Below are 19,810 nucleotides of genomic sequence, written 5' to 3' on the forward strand. Positions count from 1 at the left end.
ATGTGCGAGTGCGAGTGCCTCGCATGCCTGCATCACGCCAGATTTTGCTCGGACTGGTCTATATTGCAAGGTTTATGGTTAATTTTTGGTCCCCTTGCCTCAAGCAAAAACTCGTCAGCTTTTTCGGAACAAATGCACTGTTTTGTCGCCAAATTACCCTGCAGCAGGCAAACTGGAGCAGCTGTTCTTTCAAGACGAAGCGCAGTAATGCTGTTTACAATGTTTCTAGCCCAAAGATAATCTCACCGGTCCCTGGTCTCTAAATATCGGAATTCTACGGCATTCGGCGCGCTGCGATTAGCGCCAACGCCGCTGCTTTCGTGACTGCCCAGGTGAAATTTGTTTAAAAGTGTTGCACCCGTGTAAATACACAAGGCTTTTTGCGGACGCGCAGTCTCCCAAACAGCCGCAACAGAAACCATCACGGGCTCATTAAACCCGGCTGCCATATAAACGGGCTCGTTTCTGGACGATCGGCACCTTTGTTGGCGCCACCAGGCCCCCACCCCAAAGCTGGGCGGCGCTCGTTTTTTTCCGGGCACAAAGTGATCTTTGTGCCTACCACCGCCGGCCGCCTTTCCGCCTATTGGCGCTGCGAGGCCGGCGCCGCCCGCGCTGGCGCCGCCGCAACCCGCGGCGTACTGCGCATGCGCGGCCGGCGGGGGCGTGGCCTGGCCGACCGTCAGCCGATCTATGACATGTCACACACCGTGAACATTATCGCTCTCGTGTGGGCCGGGCGCTGGCGTTTTCCGAAAAGCCCGCGGTGCCGGCGGTGCAGTGGCCCTCGTGGAGCGCGAGAGCGCAAGTGGCCGCGCGCGCGCGAGTGCTTCTCACACTCCGGTGTCTCCGCGTCGCCTCTGCACTGGCGATTGCCGTAAACTATTTGGATTATTCTTTTTTACGGCCGCGACTGCTTATAAACCGATCCGACCCAGGATAAATATTATTAAATCTCCGTAAACAAAACACGCTGCGATGGACACTAGCAAGGCGGAGACGCAAGATGCGGCTTCGGCGACGCTCGGCGATGTCAAGTCATCGTACATGGACTACGGCCGCGAGCTACGCCCCCAGGCCATCCAGATCCCGACCATCATCGAGCACCGCGTCAGCGAGGAGCCGTCGCCGCTGCCCTACCCGCAGTACCCGCACATCTACGGTCACCAGAGCGCCCCGGAGCCGAGCTACGGCGCCCAGTCGCCGGCGCCGGACTATGGCACGCAGTCGCCGGCGCCGGCCAGCTACGGCCACGCCGGCGCCCCGGAGCCCGACTACGCCACTCAGTCGCCCGGCCCGGCCGGCTACGACGCGGCCAAGGCGGCCGGCTACGACCTGCCGCCGGCCGGCGACGCGTACGGCGATGGGTACGACATGCGCGCGGAGGGCGAGTTCGCGCGGCCGGTGGCCTGGCCTGGCCCGGAGGACGGCTTCTTGCCGGGCCGCGCTGAGTTCGTGCCGCACGGCGACGACCGCGGCGCGCTGCGCGACGAGGACGTGGGCCAGTTCCGGTACGACGCGGCGGCGTACCGGCCTGAGGGCGGCCGTTACCTGCGCCAGGGCTCGCCGGCCGGCGGCGTGGCCGCCTCGCCGCCACTGCCGCCCAAGTTCGAGCCAGGCGCGCACGAGGCGACGCACAAGCCGTACGACACGGACGGCCTGCCCGTACACAAGGGGTACGACGTGGACGGCATGCAGCACAAGCCGTACGACACAGACGGGCTGCCAGTGCACAAGAGTTACGACGCCGACGGTCTCCACAAGGCGTACGACACGGACGGCATGCAGCACAAGCCGTACGACACGGACGGCATCCCCGTGCACAAGAGCTACGACACGGATGGCATGCACAAGGCGTACGACACGGACGGCATGCACAAGGCGTACGACACGGAGAGCATTCACAAGCCGTACGACACGGACGGCCTTGCCGTGCACAAGGCGTACGACGAGCCAGGCAAGTTCGACGGACTGGGTAAGCTGTATGAACATTCACCGGCGGGCGGCGCCGACAAGGAGACGTTCCCCTACTCGCCCGGCTCGATCAAGCAGACGACCATTAAGCTGGAGAGCCTGAGCACCTACGACGGCAGTGGCATGGCGCCGTGTGGCGAGGAGGTCGACAAGCCTGTGCCGGAGCAGGAGCAGCAGCCGGAGCCGATGCCACCGGCGGGAGCGGCGGCGGAGCCGGAGCCGGCGGAGAAGCCGACCAAGCGCGGCGCTCCCGGCGTCCGGCGTCAGGAGAAGCCCCCTTTCTCCTACATCGCCCTCATCCACATGGCGATCCAGAGCTCGCCGACCAAGCGGCTCACGCTAAGCGAGATCTACCGCTTCCTCCAGGAGCGCTTCACCTTCTTCAAGGGCAGCTACCAAGGCTGGAAGAACTCGGTGCGCCACAACCTCAGCCTGAACGAGTGCTTCATCAAGCTGCCCAAGGGCCTGGGCCGGCCGGGCAAGGGCCACTACTGGACGCTCGACCCGGCCGCCGAGTACATGTTCGAGGAGGGCAGCTCGCGGCGGCGTCCGCGCGGCTTTCGGCGCAAGTGCCGCCACCCGCTGAAGTCGTTCGGCTACTACCCGGCCAACAGCGGCATCGCCAGCAGCGGCTACGACCCGGCGCAGGGCCTGCCGGCCGCGCAGCCGCCCACCTACAGCGCCGACTACAGCAGCTACACGCAGCTCAGCCCGTCGTCCTGCACCTACGGCCAGGCGCAGGCCGGCTACAACCCGCTGATCGGCCTGGCCGGCTCGTACATGCCGGCGCCGCCCGGCGCCGCCGCCCCTGGCCCCGCCGGCTACGAGTACAACCTGGCGGCCGTGCCGCCGGCCGGCGCCGGCTACGGCTCCGGCTACGGCGAGAAGGAGGCGGCGTGGTCGGGGCTGGGCGCCGTGTCCGGCCCGCCGCTGACGGGCTGCCTGCGGCCGCCGCACAGTCCCACGCCCGCCGAGCAGGGTAAGCGTGACCGGTGACCGGCGCACTGCCTCCGGCCACTGACCTCGGCTGCGGTGGCTCAGTCACCTGTGGGTGACCTCATGGCTAGCGTGCCGCTGACCGTGTTCCGGGGGATGTGTGCCATATCCACCGATGGCTGAAGGTTTTGTCGTGGGGTTCATTTGCGATGTTTACGAAAAGTCAAGCCGAAATCTAAGTATTTCCATATAAATCCTTGCGAGAAGCCTCCACCTCTGGTAAGGCTTACTGCAGTATCAATCGAGACAGACCTATATGCGGCCAACTTGGCTGATAGCGACGCTTTAGCCAAATGAATCTGTCAGTAATCAATATTATAAATGTGCATCTCGGCAGCCGACGCCAGGTGTTTTATTTATTTACAGTGTTACGACTGAGCTCATTGGGTAGGTCACCGCTCCATTCGTTCACTCCTCAGAGACGGTTTGGCTAACTAACGTCTCGTCACCAATACACCAGCTGACGTTAACAGCGCGGGTAACTAACCCAGCACGCACGTGATCTGCCTTACTAGCACTTCAGCCACAGTTTACGAGCCAGTGATGTTTCGGGGATGAATGCCAAGCGAATGGTTGGCTGTGTTTCAACAGTTGGACGATGCAATTTTGTCCAAGCCTGGCAAAGCGATTTTAAACGTCAGGTAGTAATGTTATGATGGCGTAGGTTATGGTGTAGTCAGGTGCGATGCTAAAGCACGTAGCTGAACTGCTTGAGTGCATGTTTACCGCCAGCTGTGCTGTGGAGGCGGCTGAGTTTTGATGTTTGGTATCAAGGAGCTCATGCCAAATTTGATTGCTGTCCTTTAAAAAAGAACGAAGATGGTGAATATCAATAGTACGATCATAAATGGCAAGACCGTTTAGAGATGCACTGGTGGGCGCTCCGATTATTTTCACAGGAATTTTAGTGCGGCTTCCTAATGCTCTCTGCGCATTTCAATGGTAGTTACTAGTCAGAACGACCCCGGTTGTGCCGCCTTTTACCCTAGCAGTTATGAAAACAAACGGCGATGATTTGCCGGGTGCGTAAAAGAAAGTGGAATGGTGTTTCTCTTCTTAGCTATAAAATGTAATTGCTCTTTGTTTATCTATCTGATTGTTCTCTAAAAAAGAGCAGACAACTTATGCGCTGTAGTACCTGCAATTCGTGTGTTTTATCGTTTTCCCTCATGGTAAAAAGCCTGCCACCAGGATTTTCAACCATCTGGGGGATGGTATGGTCACCATCTATTAAGGATGTTACCAACAACAGGTGCAACATTCATCAAGCGGTGTGCTGCATGTACTCAGTTCGCGGGTAGCAGTTCACAGTCAACTGGTGCTACGACGCCTCACGTCGTGGACACGAGGCGCCGTGCGTCTACTCGAAGCGATGGCGTCGCACGTCTACTACGCCTTCCCCATGCCATCTTTTTCAAACCGCACGGCAGATACCTTGCGTTCGATGATTTATGTTAATTGTGGCTATCGCTTGCGGTGCCTGATTGTGCCTTTCGTCTCATAGTCGTGATCTACGGTCGCTTTCTGGGTGCATCAATGTAATCGATTCGATGGCATCACATAGTCAACATTCAATTATTTAGTGACACCAATTTAGTTTTGTCACCAATCACGTGATAAGAGCCCTGATTAGTGGCAAGCTAGAAAAAGTCGGGATCATATCTTGATTAACAATTGGCTAATGCTCAGCCTGTCGACCTTGGAACACGTGATACGGAATACATGGATAAATGATGTTTGGGCCCATCAGTCACCATCGCCATCGCTCCAACACGATTCAATCATGACTCTACTGATACGTGCGTTGGCATTACATTCGTTGGCCGTTTGCCAGTTTGGTAAACAAATTTCCTCTAAATTAATCAGCGGTGCAAACACGTTGGTGCAGATCGACTGAATGACATGAGTATTCATGTCAAATTACGCCGAAAGAAAAGTGTGATTTTTTAGCCGGACATATCAGGAGCGTGGCATAGCATGCAAAATCTCGTGCTATATCTATGAACCTGCACATTTGCACGCGTCCGTCATGTATGATTGGGGTGCTCCCCGACCAAAGTTATGGGCGGCATTTTACTTAGAGCGCTGGGGCCTCTCTGCCCCTGAAAGCCTCTCTGGATGTTGGTATGTTTCCTTTTTTACAACCGAACAGCATTGACATTCGAACCATTGACCTCCAATTACTTGCCCCAAAATCTGCATCTGCCATGCACTGGATCTGTATCTGCAGCATTTGGGCATTTAGCAGCAGATACACGGCCGTCAATGGGTCAATAGCTAGGGTATAAGCAAACACATACGGATTTCAGCACCAGGACCAACATCGAGTCATCATTACATCGGATACCCACCGCGTCCGTTTTGACAACATAAAATCTTTCAGAGACATGGCAGCTTCTTACTAACGAAATTTTGATGGCATGGAAATTTACTTCGGTCAAACATCGATTTCCAGTGTGAGGAATCTGCCGAGATATACTTTTGAAATGCTCGCTTTGTTTTTGAAAAAAAACGCTTTGTTCTGATATGCTCCCACAAAGCCAACCGGGGGACGCCTGGGGACAACGCATGTTGTTGGATGTGTCATATTGGTAGCAAGGAAGAAATGCACCAAATTGCAGTGCTCTGGCTGCAGCTGTTCTGCTTGGAGGGGGGGGGGGGTGCAAAAAAATTGGATCGCGAGTCGAGCCCTGTGATAGACTGTGGAGGTAGAGGACATGTCCTCTCTCATTGTTTGAATGGTTTTGGCGAGAAGTGAATATCCTGGTTGCCATATATACCCACAGACTTGCCATATTACCCACAGACTCCCTCCCGCTGCTTAGCTTTGTCAACTCGACTCATTCATATCTCTAGGCTAACAGACTACCTAGCTCCCTACAGCTATCATGCGTATTGGACCACGTCCTTGAACGGAAGGAATTTCACGACTGGGGAGGCATGTTGACAGGCTGGGGAGGCATGTTGACAGGCTGGGGAGGCATGTTGACAGGCTGGGGAGACTTTTCCTCCCCAGTTAGCATGTTCAAATATGGCCTGCATACATCGATGCTTTAACTTCTGAAAGCAACCTCTTACAATGCGTCATAAAAGCATTATCGAAAACAGTAACAAACTTAAAACAGCGCTGAAAAGCATCGCTTAGAACAGCGGATAACAGTTTCATGATGCTAATTAACATCACAGATTTAATCATTGTGCACAATCCGATGACCAATGTGGACTGTTAACCATTATTAGGGAAAATGAAACCGTCGGCTGGAGAAAACGTTGACGGAACAGTAAAAATGTGCTTGTGACAAATTTAATGCGAACAATTATATCACACATCGTGGGTGGCACAAGCATATTTTGGCCCCTATGCCATTTATTTGGTAAGGGCATTTGCCTATTACCCCTACTCTGCATCCGCTCCGTCTGTCTGGAAAAGTTTGGCAATAGCACGACAAAAACCAACGGGGACCTGATGTATTCTGAACGAAAACACTGTTACTTGCCTCTCAACGCATTGTGCTACGTGACATGGTGATCCTGAATTACCCAACGCAAGCAAGTTATCTGAAGGAATCTTTTCACGTATGATTGATGAAAAAGGTACAGATGCTTGTAGCTGCTGAGTGCAGAGCATGGTTCTTAAAACTTAAAAGAGGATACGACAGGTAGGGTCAGGAAAAAGTACGTTTGAAGCGTTGTAAATGACAAGAAGTAAGCATCGGCACCTTGTAGACTGCGCACCTATGAAGCCAAGCTCTTAGGTGGGCAGTCTACAAGGGCAGTCTATTATCCACGCTCTCGGGGGTCCTACAGATAGAAAAACCCAGTCAATTTTGTTTCGTCCCCGCATACGAAATTCGGGTACGCCGCCACTGCTGCTTTCTGTTTTCTTTCCACTGGCGTGTCTGTCCTCTGACACCATCGCCTAATATCTGTCAGCCATCTGACTTATCTTCTCTGGCGTCTGTCTTTGCCCTGAAGCGATCTGTCTGCGCCCTGATCTGTGGCTGCACTGACTGTCGATGGATGGAACACCTCTCGGCAGATGTTTACCCCATACCCTCTATTTTGCATCTACCGTGTGATTCTCGATCTGTTCGTCTGTGATGACCCCCGCCCCTTGACACTTTCTTCTGACGTCTGTTCTCTGTTCTGTATGCTGGTGCATGTCTCTTGGCACCTGTCAGCTGGCATTTGCTCTCTAACGCTCCTCTTTGATTTACGTTCACTGCCACCTGTCCGCCGGGCTATGTTCTCTGACACCCTCTGTCGACGTTTGCGCCCGACACCTATCTGCTCACGCTTGTCCTCCGGCTCTCAATATCAATGGCTACCCTTTGGCGCCTACCTGCTGACGTATGCTCTCTGACACTCTTCGTCGGCGTGTGCCTTCTGATTCTCTGGATGATGTCTGCCCACTGGGGCCTCTCTTCAAGCACCTTTTTGCTGGCGGGTGCTCTTTAACGTTCTGTGCTGCCTTCACCTTTCTGTCACCTCTCTACTGTCGTCTGCCCTTTAATGTTATGTGCTGCCTTTTCCTTTCTGTCACCCCTCTACTGTCGTCTGCCCTTTAACGTTATGTGCTGTCTTCTGCTCTCTGACACCTCTGCTAAGGTTTGTCCTTCATCGTTGCCCTGGCATCGTTTTGTGCTGTCTTCTGCTCTCTAACACCTCTACTGTCGTCTGCTCTTCAACGCTCTGTGCTGTGTTCTGCTCTATGACACCTCTGCTGACGTCTGCCCTTTAAGGTTCTGTGCTGTCTTCTGCCTTCTGGCACTTCTCGGCTGGCATCTGTTTTCCTCCTCTGAACATTTCCGACGTCTGACGTTCATCTTTCTGTCTGTCGCCCCCTGCCACAGTCTGTCGCTCCTCTGTCACAATCTGTCGTCCCTTTGCTACAGTCTGTCGCCCCTCTGCCGCAGCCTGTTGCCCCTCTGTCACAGTCTGCTTCCCCTCTGTCACAGTCTGTTACCCCTCTGCCATAGTCTGTTAACCCTCTGCCGCAGCCTGTCACCCCTCTGCGTGCCTCTCGCCCTTCTGTTGCAGCCTGTCGCCCCCCTGCCGTATTCTGTCGCCCCTCTGTCTCAGCCTGTCGCCCCTCTGCCTGCCTCTCGCTCTGGCCGCTAACCCGGTCGCCGCTCTGTCGCCAGGCTCGCCGGGCTCCCTGTCACCCTCGTCGGCTGACCCGTCCAGCTCGCTGTCGGCGGCCGGCGCCGGCGGCGGCGGCGGCTACACCCTGACGCCCATGTCGACCGCCTCGCCCCACATCACCTCGCACGGCCACCCGCCACACCCCCTGCCCTCCATGCATTGCGACAGCGAGTTCCCAGGTCAGTGACCCCGCCGCCCGTCCGGCGGCGGCGGACACGAGCCCAGAGGCGGCGGACGCGAGCTGGAGGCGCGCGCAGCGGCCTGGGGGCAGGGGGCAGCCTGTGGGGATGTTGCGGTGTTTGGGAAGGTCTGAATGGAAAGCGTGACGTTTCCAGCGGCTTTTTGCATACGTCGTCTGCGTCTACTTTATCTGCTGGCTTCATTGTGGAACCACGGCAAAACGATTTCTGGGTTGTAACAACGCTGGGTCGTTCGGAGATAAGTGCGATCACTAGTCGCATGTGAGCTTAAATTTTATCAACATATGAACCGCATGCTTGTTAACCAGGTCCGCGAGGCACTGCCTTTTCGCATTGAAAAGTTCCATGAGCTTAATATGCCAAGCCCACAGATTGAAGTGATGGGTCTTGGCAGATCAATGTTTAGTCATTCATTTAGCCCTTCCTTGAAAACGAGTTTGCTCAACAGTCCATGGTCGCTGACGAGGAGTACAGCCAGGACGATGCCGCAATTGACACTAACAGAGAGGCCGACAGGTCATTTAACCAGTTCCTTTTAACTGTCCTTCTCTTCCCGACTCCGTTTGGAAATGACCAGAGTGCAGAATTCGACAGCACCTTGTTTTGGTCATCAAAGAAGGACTGCAGGGCGGGGTTTTAAGCGCAGGCGTCCAACCCTTGACCACAAATGAACGCACTGCATGCAACGGAAGGACACAATACACACTCGCACTCCCGCCTGTCCGCGCCGCCGCGGCGTCACCGGCTGCTGGTGCGGCTCGGCGCCAGGTCAGCCAGACGCCTGGGGGCGGCAGCCAGCCGGGTAACGCTCCCCCCGGCTAGCGTTACCCGGCTGTGTTGTGATAACGGCGCCCGGAGGTGACGGGCGCGGTCTGCGCCGTCATGTTCACAGCCTCCCGGGAACGGGCGCAGGGAGGCCGCGCGGCACCGGCGCCAAGCGGCCGCCTCACAGGCTTTTTAAGAGGAAGAGACGGGGAAATGTCGCTGGAGACGTTTGTGCTAGAAAGAAACGAGGCGAAAGGAGAGAAAGGCGGAGACGCCCAATTTTCTCGACAGTATAAAGCTGTTTAAAAATGAGCCACCAGCAGTATTGCCTCATGCTCCATATAGAAATCAAAAAGATACACAAACACGCACACACACACACACACACACACACACACACACACACATATATATATATATATATATATATATATATATATATATACCAACTTCATCACTCTACCTCCACATGACCGTCTCCACAATCACTGGTTGAGCTTGCGGCTTCAGGTCACGGTGATTTGGGCCTAGAATCTGCATCGTTCATAGCAGGGCGTCCAAGGAGCGCATGCCAGGCCTCACTAGTCCAGCTTACATCGCAATTCAGCGTTGCCGGGTGACGTGGTCTGTTTTTTTAAGCCTGTCACGACAGGAGTTCAGCCGACACTGATTTATTGGTCGAATAGTGCACGTGGTCACCGCGTGCACAGGGCCGTTTGAACGCCTCGGGGGAGACCGCTGCAGTTCATAATCCAAATGTCAATCACTTGTGTTTTAGTGAAATGGCTCGCTATTACAGGGAACTGTGCATGGATAATAATTTGTTTGTTTTCCTCAAGTATCTGCGAAACCGCAAACTATTCCGCAGTTGCAAAACGAAGAGGTCATATTTGCTCTACCTGATTTTTTTCCAGGAAGAGGCAGGAAGTAAGCTCTCATATACCTGGGGTCGACTGGCCCGCGTTCATCTCCAAGGATTGCGGTCAGCTCATGGCCCGGGCATATTGAACAATCAAACCGTAAATCCTTACAATCGCGTCCCATTCTTGGGATCGGTTGAGTCGAACATCACTTGCTCAGGCTCCAGACATTTGTTTGTAAATGACAAGTAAGCCCCCACAATCGCCCGCACAATGGTAGCTTTGCCATATCCAAAGCGATTGACTTGCAAACTAAACTGATGCAAGCGTGAGTTTTCGTTCCATGGCTCTATGAGGCGTTTTGCCAATATTGCCGCAAAATAGCAGGGGGGGGGGGGACGGTGTAAAAACAACAGGTTTATTCCAAATTGTAAACTCTTGCCTCACGCCCCCAGCCTTGTCTTGCATCATGTGCGGGCGGGGCCATTCTCGGTGATGTCAAATCTGGGCTGATACCGTCGCTGTTTTAAAAACCGATTGAAGAGGCAGCAACGGGTTTCTTCAGTTCATCAGAAGTGTTCGTTTTTTACAACTCCATCTAATCGGCTCACTTAAACGTATTGGATTTTCGCACGGAGGCGGCTCCCCCCCCCCCCCCATCGCTGAGCACCCCTTCAGGGAAACCAGACGCTCACCGCCCCCCCCTCCCCCTCCCCCCGCCGGCTATCCCGAGTTGGCTCGCAGACCGGTCTAGGCACGCAGACACTTACCGATTTAGTCCGTTTACCCGAGTTCTCAACAGTTTACCGGCGCGCGGTGGCAGTTTATTTGGCGCGCCCGGGGAGTGGATAGATTGATGCATTGTACCAGGATGCTCCCGCAGGGTGGCGCGAGGCGGTGAGTCGCGCCCGATCCGACGAAATCCATATTTCGGGCTGGGGCGTTCATCACGGCAGTCAGGCCTTGTTTACTGGAGGCTTCCAAAGCGGGGTCCGAGTGAAGAGGCACTGATGCATGCTCGCCGTTAGGTTCCGCTTCAGTCCTGTCGGCGACCTCGGTCAACCGCTGGACCCCCTTCCGATGCGCTTCTGCGTCAGAGGTGATCCGCCAAAAGGTTCTTGGACCTTATTTTTTTATTCTGAAGGTCTGTGCTATTGAATAAAACACCAGTGCCTTAAATGGATATACTGTCTTGACAGTATGCAGACCTCCCAACCCATCTACGTATGTATCGTGTGTGTTAAGTAATCAACATGGCTTCCTTACCAAGATCCTGAATTGTTAACAATATTCCTACTTCATTTATTCTGAGAGGAACAGGAAAATTTGCTGTAAGCCATTTAGCAGTCATAACATGCGACGAAGTGATTACCATGATTTATGGCGGAGAGCAATCTCAAGTAGTCCATGAATGCACGCAAAAAGAGTGCTTACGACATTTGCATGAAACCGATCCGTCCCAATTATTTGTTTTTATTCAGGACATCAGACAGCACGGCGCAGAAGTGCGTCAGCCGGCGGCATGACCAAGTGCAATGCCCGAGCGTGTCCACTCCGCTGCACTCGTCACAAAATGGCTCCGAGAGAACGTCCCTTACAAGCAGGTGGCATTTGGTTGGAAAGTATCTGCGACCTATTTTAAACTGAAGCTTTTGCGGCCGAGTTTACTTCGTTATTGTGAAGGAGAGTCCTTATGACCTTGGCCAGCGGTCACCGAAGTTAAAACCGTCCGCCTCCCATCGTCTCTGGGCCGTAGGCTGAGCTCAAGGTCGCTGGCATGCACAGAAATCGTGCGTTCTTAAACTGCTTAGTGGAACCAATTTATTGGCAATGTGAATGTGATTAGACGTCGCCTTGTCCTCCCTCGTTGAGTGGGGTACTGCCAACTACCATATGTTTCCATGCTTGGGGAATGGCACGACACCATCCCATGGAAGTTATGGGATGTACTGGACCTATGTTTAATTCTTGATAACCTACCAATCATCCATCATAATCAAGAACGTCGTCAATAAAATTGAAGCGGTGAGCACTGAGTGCTCTATGGCAAACTGGTGTACCCCGTAACCGAACTGCTGCGTTATTCTATATAATCTGCAGGGGAACTTTTTTGCCACTCCTCGGCTCCTTTCACGGCTCAATTTTTCTAAGCTGAGACAACATTTCTTTGTAGAAAGACGAGACCTTTAACCTCCTAACCCAACTTTTGCCGCAACTTGTTCTCAAAACTTCCTCCAACGACAAGGCTTGTAACTTCATTAGTAACACTTTTACAGAGGCGAGATCCGGATGTCAAGCCATTCGAGTGAGCCATACAACTCTTTGAGTTTTATATATTACAGCTAAGTCCGACGTGTTAAGTCCCTATTCCCTCTTCAATATCCTTTGGCAGCACCTTTGTCCTCGCGCTAGGCCGGAGACGTTTCCAAAATCCTATACTGAGCCGTGAACGCGCCCGGCCGACTTGAAGTCATTGACAAAAAGCAATTAGTGCCACCGCAGTGTGACCAATGTGAAATGACATGACAGCCATGACAAATGTCACCTTCTTCCATTGTATTCCTCAAATGTCACACCTTGCTCTAATTTTCAACGCAAAAAATTGACAACGAACGTGAAAATAGATGCAGAAGTTAGACATACCCACCGGGGCCCTCTCGATGGCGAAAACCAAGCTGAGATATATCCACTCTTAATTGCGGCTAATTCTGCTTCATTGTCAAAAGCTGAGTCCATCCAATAAAACTATCACCGAAATTGCACGGTCTCAACATTTGATATACAAATGCCTGTTCAACAGAGTTGTAGGCATCCTTAAAGTCGAGTGCCGTCAATAAGCCTCCAACGTCTTTTTCTTCACATATATCGAATGCATCAGCCACTACCCTCAAACTCGTGCCGATATGCCTGTTTCTGATGCCACCCGTTTCGTCCTCGGATACAAGCTTATGCATGGTTCGCGTAAGCCGGTTTGCTAACGCCTCAGCGACAACTCCATACACCATATAAAATAGGCATATACGATGTTTATTATCTAGTAGAGTCTGAACACCCTTCTTTGGGATTGGGGTTATTACACCACTGCGTTATGTGACGAAATACTGACCCTTGTCCTTGGCTTGGTTTATGTGCCTAGCGACTAGGCTACCAATATCGGCCCAGAAAAATACGAAGAAGTCTTTGGTATACTCTGATACTGAAGGAGATCTGTTGTTCAGCATACCTTTAAGTGCGCACGTACATTCTTCATTCGTTATTGGGCCGTCACATGAGCCCTGTCAATTTCACTCAGTTGTGGGCACTCTGGCCGATGAAAACTATCGACATGATTTGATATGACATTGCCAAAATCCAAAGATTCCTTCCTTGGCTGGTAAATATATTAATAATACTCATTACATAATCGCAAGATTTCCTCACCATCAGACGTAAATTTTCCATACCCTCTCCACAACCTAGCAATGATTTTTTTCGCCACCCTTCTCGTGCATAGACCGAAAAAGTACCTAGAAGGCTTTTCTCGATGTTCTTAACACCTGGCACTTGAAAGTAGGACTGCACGTTTCACATTCTCCTCTTCATAATCATTCAGGCCTTTCGTTAATCATTTGTATTCGTGCACCATTCAATTTCTCTTTCCAACTTCGATTTTACCCCCGCTGCTTGCCCTATTCTATCCTTTTTCTGCCTGGCAATTTCCTTGCTTCCTCTTATAACTTGAGTTTATATTTAACCAGATACCACTTGCAACCTTAAGCCCAAATCTTCAACAGTCATGTAAATGCTTAAACCTCTCAGTAACTCGTTAATCGCCACCCAGTCTTTTCGCACAAGTTCTCCGTCATTGCAAGTAAAATTATTGAAGCGCCACAATACTAGCTGTTCCTGAACGGAGCGCAAGCATGACCCGAAAATAACGACGCGATGATCATTTAGAATTCCAGTATAAATATCTGTTTTGTGTGTCATGTAGTTTATAACCAAATATTTACAAGCAACTACAAAATTGATAGGAGACTGCTGTAACGGCCCTAGGCGGCGCCAGTTACATTAAAGAGTGTCCTGGAACCGCAACCTCCAAACGCCTCCCAGACCAAAATTCTTCAGAAAACACGACAGGGTCTTTGCGACTCGTGTGACCCGGTACCGCTTCGGACTGACATCAAGTTCACTTAGATGTTCGCTGCAGTCCCCTCATGCCAAAATAGATTTTATCTCATCAGCAGACAAAGCCTCCAACTTCTCACACATACTCTTGCAAAATTTTACATGAGCCTTGCCATAGCCCTGGGTTGGTGGAAGAACAGCAAAAATGTTTACGACGGACGCATCCAAACTGTAAGTCGGCGAGAAGGAGTCCCCCCCCCCCCCCCTCCCACCACTGTCACAATACAAATCGGCTGCAGCACAGCGCGCGTTAGGCCTTGGCAGCAAGATAACTACGCCTGAATCATCACATCTCGGGCTGTGGACGTACAGAATGTTCCCACCCCGTGCGGCTCCAAATTTTGACGTCTGATAACCATGAATGCGTGTCCTGCAAAACGGCGATGTGATTTGCGTGCGCTGTATGTAGAAAAAGAATATTGCACGCCTTTTACATTTTTGTCGCGTGACTCTTACATTAAAAGAGACGTGCTTCGCACCAGCCATACTTTCACTAATGTAAATAAATGGAGGTAAAATATAATCGCATCCTTCAGTGAGCATCTAACTTGCCGTGACTACAATCGACACGTCCCACGACTCAGATGTCTCGGGGAGTGCAGCCTTCGTACTCACAATGCCACGTGAAGCCGTCGCGACGTACGCCACGTATGACCTCGGTCATCAGCCAGAACGGCGGTCCAGGTACGTGAGTCCCCACACCGGTCAGTTGATGGGCCCTGGCGGCGGTCAAGGTCGGTGAAGCAGCTGCTAATTGCCAGGGGCAACGCAGCGCACAGGCGGTCTCAGACACATCAGCAAGGACGGCAGGAAAGCGCTCTGTACGCGAGCATCGCGCGCACACAGAAATAAACTCGCCACAATCTCTATACATCAGCAATGTGAAGGGGCAGTGCCGGTATGTTAGGCAGAAAAGCTGCGATTTCCGTGTCTGGACCGTATGCGGCACATCGTCCAGATATTTGGATGATGTGCATCATCACATATTTTTCATCATCATCATCATCCGGATATTTTTTGCATTTCAAAAATTCCTCACCCCAGTCATCTGGCCGTACTCAAACAGGAAAACGAAGATCTGTCCCTGCTGGTTGGACACATTATGGATAGGACCCTGCCGTTTTGTTCTACGTAATCTAGTATATGCCGCCTCCGCCCTCCCAAAAAATGTTCGCTGCTGCACAGCTGTTTATTTCTGTTACGCAGATGTCCATTCCTATCCCTACCTAATGCGACCCGTTTCTGATGAATTATGTACCGCACACTGTTTGGGACCACACGCAAGAGCTGACAGACATCTTTCCTCCCCTTTCTAACGCGGTAAACTTGAGCAATGTCATCGGTGCTCACCTCGCGGTTGGCATTTACGTGTGGTCTTAACTGCCGTCTCCTCCACATTATCCTACTACGACACCTGGTCCCTCAAAGATGAGGTACGGAGGTCTCTGTCCATCTTCAGCTCCACGACGGCATCTTCCACTTCTGAGATCCTCGCGTTCTGTTGATCTACAGCATGCTAAAAAAACTCAGCTCCGCGTCCTGGTTCTTGACATGCTTCTCCAGGTTGAGCATCCGCTGCCTCATACCGACCAGCTCCTGACGCACTAGACGAATTCCTCCATTGTTGGTGTCAAGATGTTTGCCAACTTCGACAGCCCCGCCCTCCGGAGCCCGGGCGAGACGCCGTTGGGACACGCGTCCCATTCATGATCAGTGAGGACCTCCGTCTCTGCATTCCTGGAGGCCTCTCCCGGTCGTTTATCTCGTTCTTCCGTGGTCTTCTCTTTCCTGGTGTTAAGGTGATCAATTATGGAGCGGGCCGTCGTCTGGCCTCGGCTGGGTCCGCCACTGGCGCAGCCCACCTGACCGGTCGGCCGGCGCTCCTGGCCACCTAGGGCTCCGCGGTACGAGAGTTGCGTGCACTCGGTCGCTCGGTACACTCGGTCACATGGTGCGCTCGGTCACTAGGTGCGCTCGGTCATTGCTCGGTTTCGTGTTCCTTTTGTCTTGCTTAAGGCCCATTTTCCATTAGGTCCGGGTCGAGCCGCAGAACACGGAACAAGGCAAATAGGCAACTCAGCAGAAGCACTTGGCTTAAGTAGCTGTTTTGGATTTGACTTGTACTTCTCGATTATGGGACAATTAGACGACAGAAACAGCCTTATACTTCGGAGAAAAAAACAGGAGAATGGAGAAATAGATGCATTGATATTTAGGCAACATGTCTTTATCGAAACAATAGCAGGCGTTACTACCGTCCTATCTATGTGCATAGTGCTCCTCGCAAATGCACTTCACAATTTACGTCATCAAGGAATAACGGCTTGCCTTTACTGGAGATTAGCCTGCAGTGCCCAGGAAACAAATCCCTTGGAACGAGCGGGCAGTCAAATGCTCTGTCATGGTTTTTGTCCGTCTGTGTCCGCCAATTTCACCAATTAACAAATTGGTGAATGTGATTGACACGGCCATGTAGCTTTCTAAAAGCGTGCGCTGTTTCATTCGTATCTATACGACCGCGACTGAACAAGCTCATTTCGTTTAAAAACATCGGCTTCAAGCGGAACTGCCATCGCATCCAAATGCACCTGGTTCACGAATGCTGACCAACGTTTATTGGGCCATTTATCGATGTAACCAGCACGGGCCACGATACCGGCTCCCGAGCATCGCGGGGAGCTCGGGCCCCCATCACTCGGCGCGCGGCTACAGCGCGTGCCGCAATGGCGCCAGCCGGCACGTGCCCGCCCCTGGCTCCGCCCACTAACGCTGACGTCACCGGCAGGTATATCCGGCCTGCCGCCCGTCAACCTGTACGACAAGAAGGCCATGTTCTACCCGGTCACGCCCAGCTATGACGTCACGAGCGGAGCGCCAATCAGCACCTACTACGACAACGGCATCAACTCGTACTCGGTGTCCAGCTACTCGACGCAGTGATCGGGTGCGAATTACCCGAGGCCGAGTCTTTCCCCGACTTTGGGCGCCGGCGAGACCGGGAATTCGGCCGCGGCGTGGCGCCAGTGATGGGATCGGAGGCGGGTCGCTCGGAGTCTGCGGCTGACTTGGACTCCGATGTGCTCTGTCCAGGCCTGGCACCTCGGTACAATCAGCCGGTCGCTGGTATTGTTCGTCACTTTCAGCTGCTGCGTCGTTCGCAGCGGCGCAAAGCCGGAGGGCGGCTGCGGCGTCTTGTCGGCTGATCCGAGCCCCTCTTCAGCACGCTGGCGACGCCCCTCCGGCGGCGCGAGGTGATCGATACCGATAGCGATTTCCGGCCGTCGACCGACCGGGCCGTTCAGCAGCGAGCACGCTCTCTCCCCCCACGGGGTCACGGGTCTCGCCCCGGGGCAGGGCCAGTCACCGCCCGCGGGCATGCCACGCACGCTCCGCCAGCCCCGGCTGTTTTAATGGCGCACCGCTGTGCGACTTCGCGTGTGCATTTGATGTTTGTATTATTTTAGCTTCAGTGTTGTCGTTCGCCGCTCAAGTGTGGGTTTCGTTATTTCGCCGGTGCGTCGGCTGGCAGAGCCGTCAGCGTGCTCGTCACGAGACGCCGTTCTCGGAGACGCTGACGCTGTCGGTGACGCCGCCCAGAGCTGTTGCAATAAACATTTCAATATGCCACGGTCGCTTTCGAACAGAAGCGCACCTCGGAACAGCATTCTTCGAACTCTGAACAATGAAGCGGGATCGCACGAAAGGCAAACAGTTACAATGGTTACAATGGCCACTCGTTGAAGTGTTTGCTTCGCAGAAGTGTGCTCAGAGGCAGCACCAGCGGGAAACTGGGAGAAGACGCATCCTCTATTTAGTTGTAAATCTTATATTACGCCTATGTTGACGCATGGAATGAATGAACAAAAACACATTGTCATCACTGCTGCAACTTCCTTCCCAGTCATTGGTCGGTAGCACCATCCACAACTTTCGCCGTATCAAGGATTAAACCTACTATGTCGTTTGGGAACAAAATGGTAAATGAACCAAAGAAACAGCGAGAAAAGTCCGCATTTTACATGCAACATGTAATATGTAATGATTACCTGGAAGGTCAGCGATGAAAGCCATAGCTGATGTACCAGACGTACGCACGGATCCAGCATGTGATGATGATTCCTGCATCTGTCTTTTTCTTTGGCAGATTTTTCAGACGGCTTGCAGAGTAAATTTAGCTGCAGACGAAATGCTCCAAAGATAACTCCGATTAAGACAGTGTATAGCATTCACCATACATCCCATACCGTTGGTTGATTTGTCCCGTACTTATCTATAATGCAATGGCTGTGACATGCTTCATTTGTTTTGTTTTTTCGTGGCATGGGAACTCAATGACCATAGCGTTAGCCAAAACCAGAGAAGTACCATTCGTCATTTGTGCACAGGCCTTACTGACGACAACAATGAAAACCTTACATATGTTCCATTGAGACCATCGTGTCTAAACGGAGATGGACACAAATGTGGGCGGTGCGGGCGGTGCCCGGCTCACTTGAGATGACGAAGGTCATTTGAGGTCACAGCTGCTGGACGAAAAACGCGGTGTCGCGTCGGGGACCACCCAAACGTGTGACGTCACCTTCCACGAACGCTCGTCTGCTCCGGCGCGACAGATGGGCTAACGTTGCTGCTCGCTGAATGGCAACTGTTTACTTCTGCAACTGTTTGCTTATGCGGCATTGTCACGACGCAGAGCGCAAGTATCATGAGTGTCAAGTGTCACTAGCGCAGATATCATGAGTGTCAGATATCATGAGTGTCAAGATAGGAAACGTTACACGAACAATCAGCCTTTTGTGGAGTCGCCGCTCACGCATGAGGTATGCATTGCCAATGAAAAAGCCAGTGGTTCTATAACTGAGCAAATATTAGGCTCAATTTAAGGTACGGCGTGTTTTGCTTATCATTTACACTTAAGGCAGGTATGCACATGCATGTGTAGGTATATAGCTACGAGCCAATGTTGTGAAGAAACTTAATGGCATTTTTAATGGCAATTTCACTTATCACTTCGTTTTAAATGGGTGACGGCCTTCGGGAGAGGCAATGTACGCCCCGCACCATTTTAAAGTTGGGCACATATCGAAGGGCATTTGAGAAGCTCATATATATATATATATATATATATATATATATATATATATATATATATGTGTGTGTGTGTGTGTGTGTGTGTGTGTGTGTGTGTGTGTGTGTGTGTGTGTGTGTGTGTGTGTGTTTGTGCATGTGTGTGTGCTAAAGATATGTTCAAATACGAGCACAGATAAAGGGGCAAATTGCATGAAATATGCGCATAACGTCCATTGTTAGAGTTCGTTTTTGAGTAGCTCAGTTTAGCGGCGTTGCGCTCTCAGTTCGGTTGCGTCAATCAAGGGCAGGCAGGGGCGCAGCCAAGATGGTGGTGGGGGGGGGGGCGGGGGGGGGGGCTCATAGGGGCTTAGCCTCGCACCATCTCCAGGCTCGAGCGCAGTTTTTCACCACGACAGTACCGCGCATCATTTGAAAATTTGGTGGTCAGGAAAACTATTTTGATTTTATATTTCAAAAAGACTGCCATAGAAAGCGACATGTGGAGCAAAAACGTCGTAAGCTAGTGATAAGACTGGTGGTGGAATAAATTAATATGCCATAAGGTGCGCGGGTGAAATAATTGCTTAAGGCATCGGTGTAACCAACGATATTTCATTGGTGTGCTAGGTGCCG

General features: G+C 52.2%; 1 protein-coding gene across 1 annotated transcript; it reads left to right on the forward strand.

The window, feature by feature from the left end:
• Positions 1–724: 724 nt before the first annotated feature.
• On the forward strand, positions 725–17,732 carry LOC119090249 (uncharacterized). Its single transcript, XM_037213033.1, has 3 exons — positions 725–2,953; positions 8,115–8,294; positions 16,893–17,732. The coding sequence occupies exons 1-3, from the start codon at positions 979–981 to the stop codon at positions 17,045–17,047; spliced, it is 2,310 nt and encodes a 769-aa protein (XP_037068928.1). The 5' UTR covers positions 725–978; the 3' UTR covers positions 17,048–17,732.
• The last annotated feature ends 2,078 nt before the right edge of the window (positions 17,733–19,810 follow it).

The sequence above is a fragment of the Pollicipes pollicipes genome, unplaced genomic scaffold, assembly GCF_011947565.3.
Source record: "Pollicipes pollicipes isolate AB1234 unplaced genomic scaffold, Ppol_2.1 Scaffold_3087;HRSCAF=3621_pilon_pilon_pilon, whole genome shotgun sequence".
NCBI lineage: Eukaryota > Metazoa > Arthropoda > Thecostraca > Pollicipedomorpha > Pollicipedidae > Pollicipes > Pollicipes pollicipes.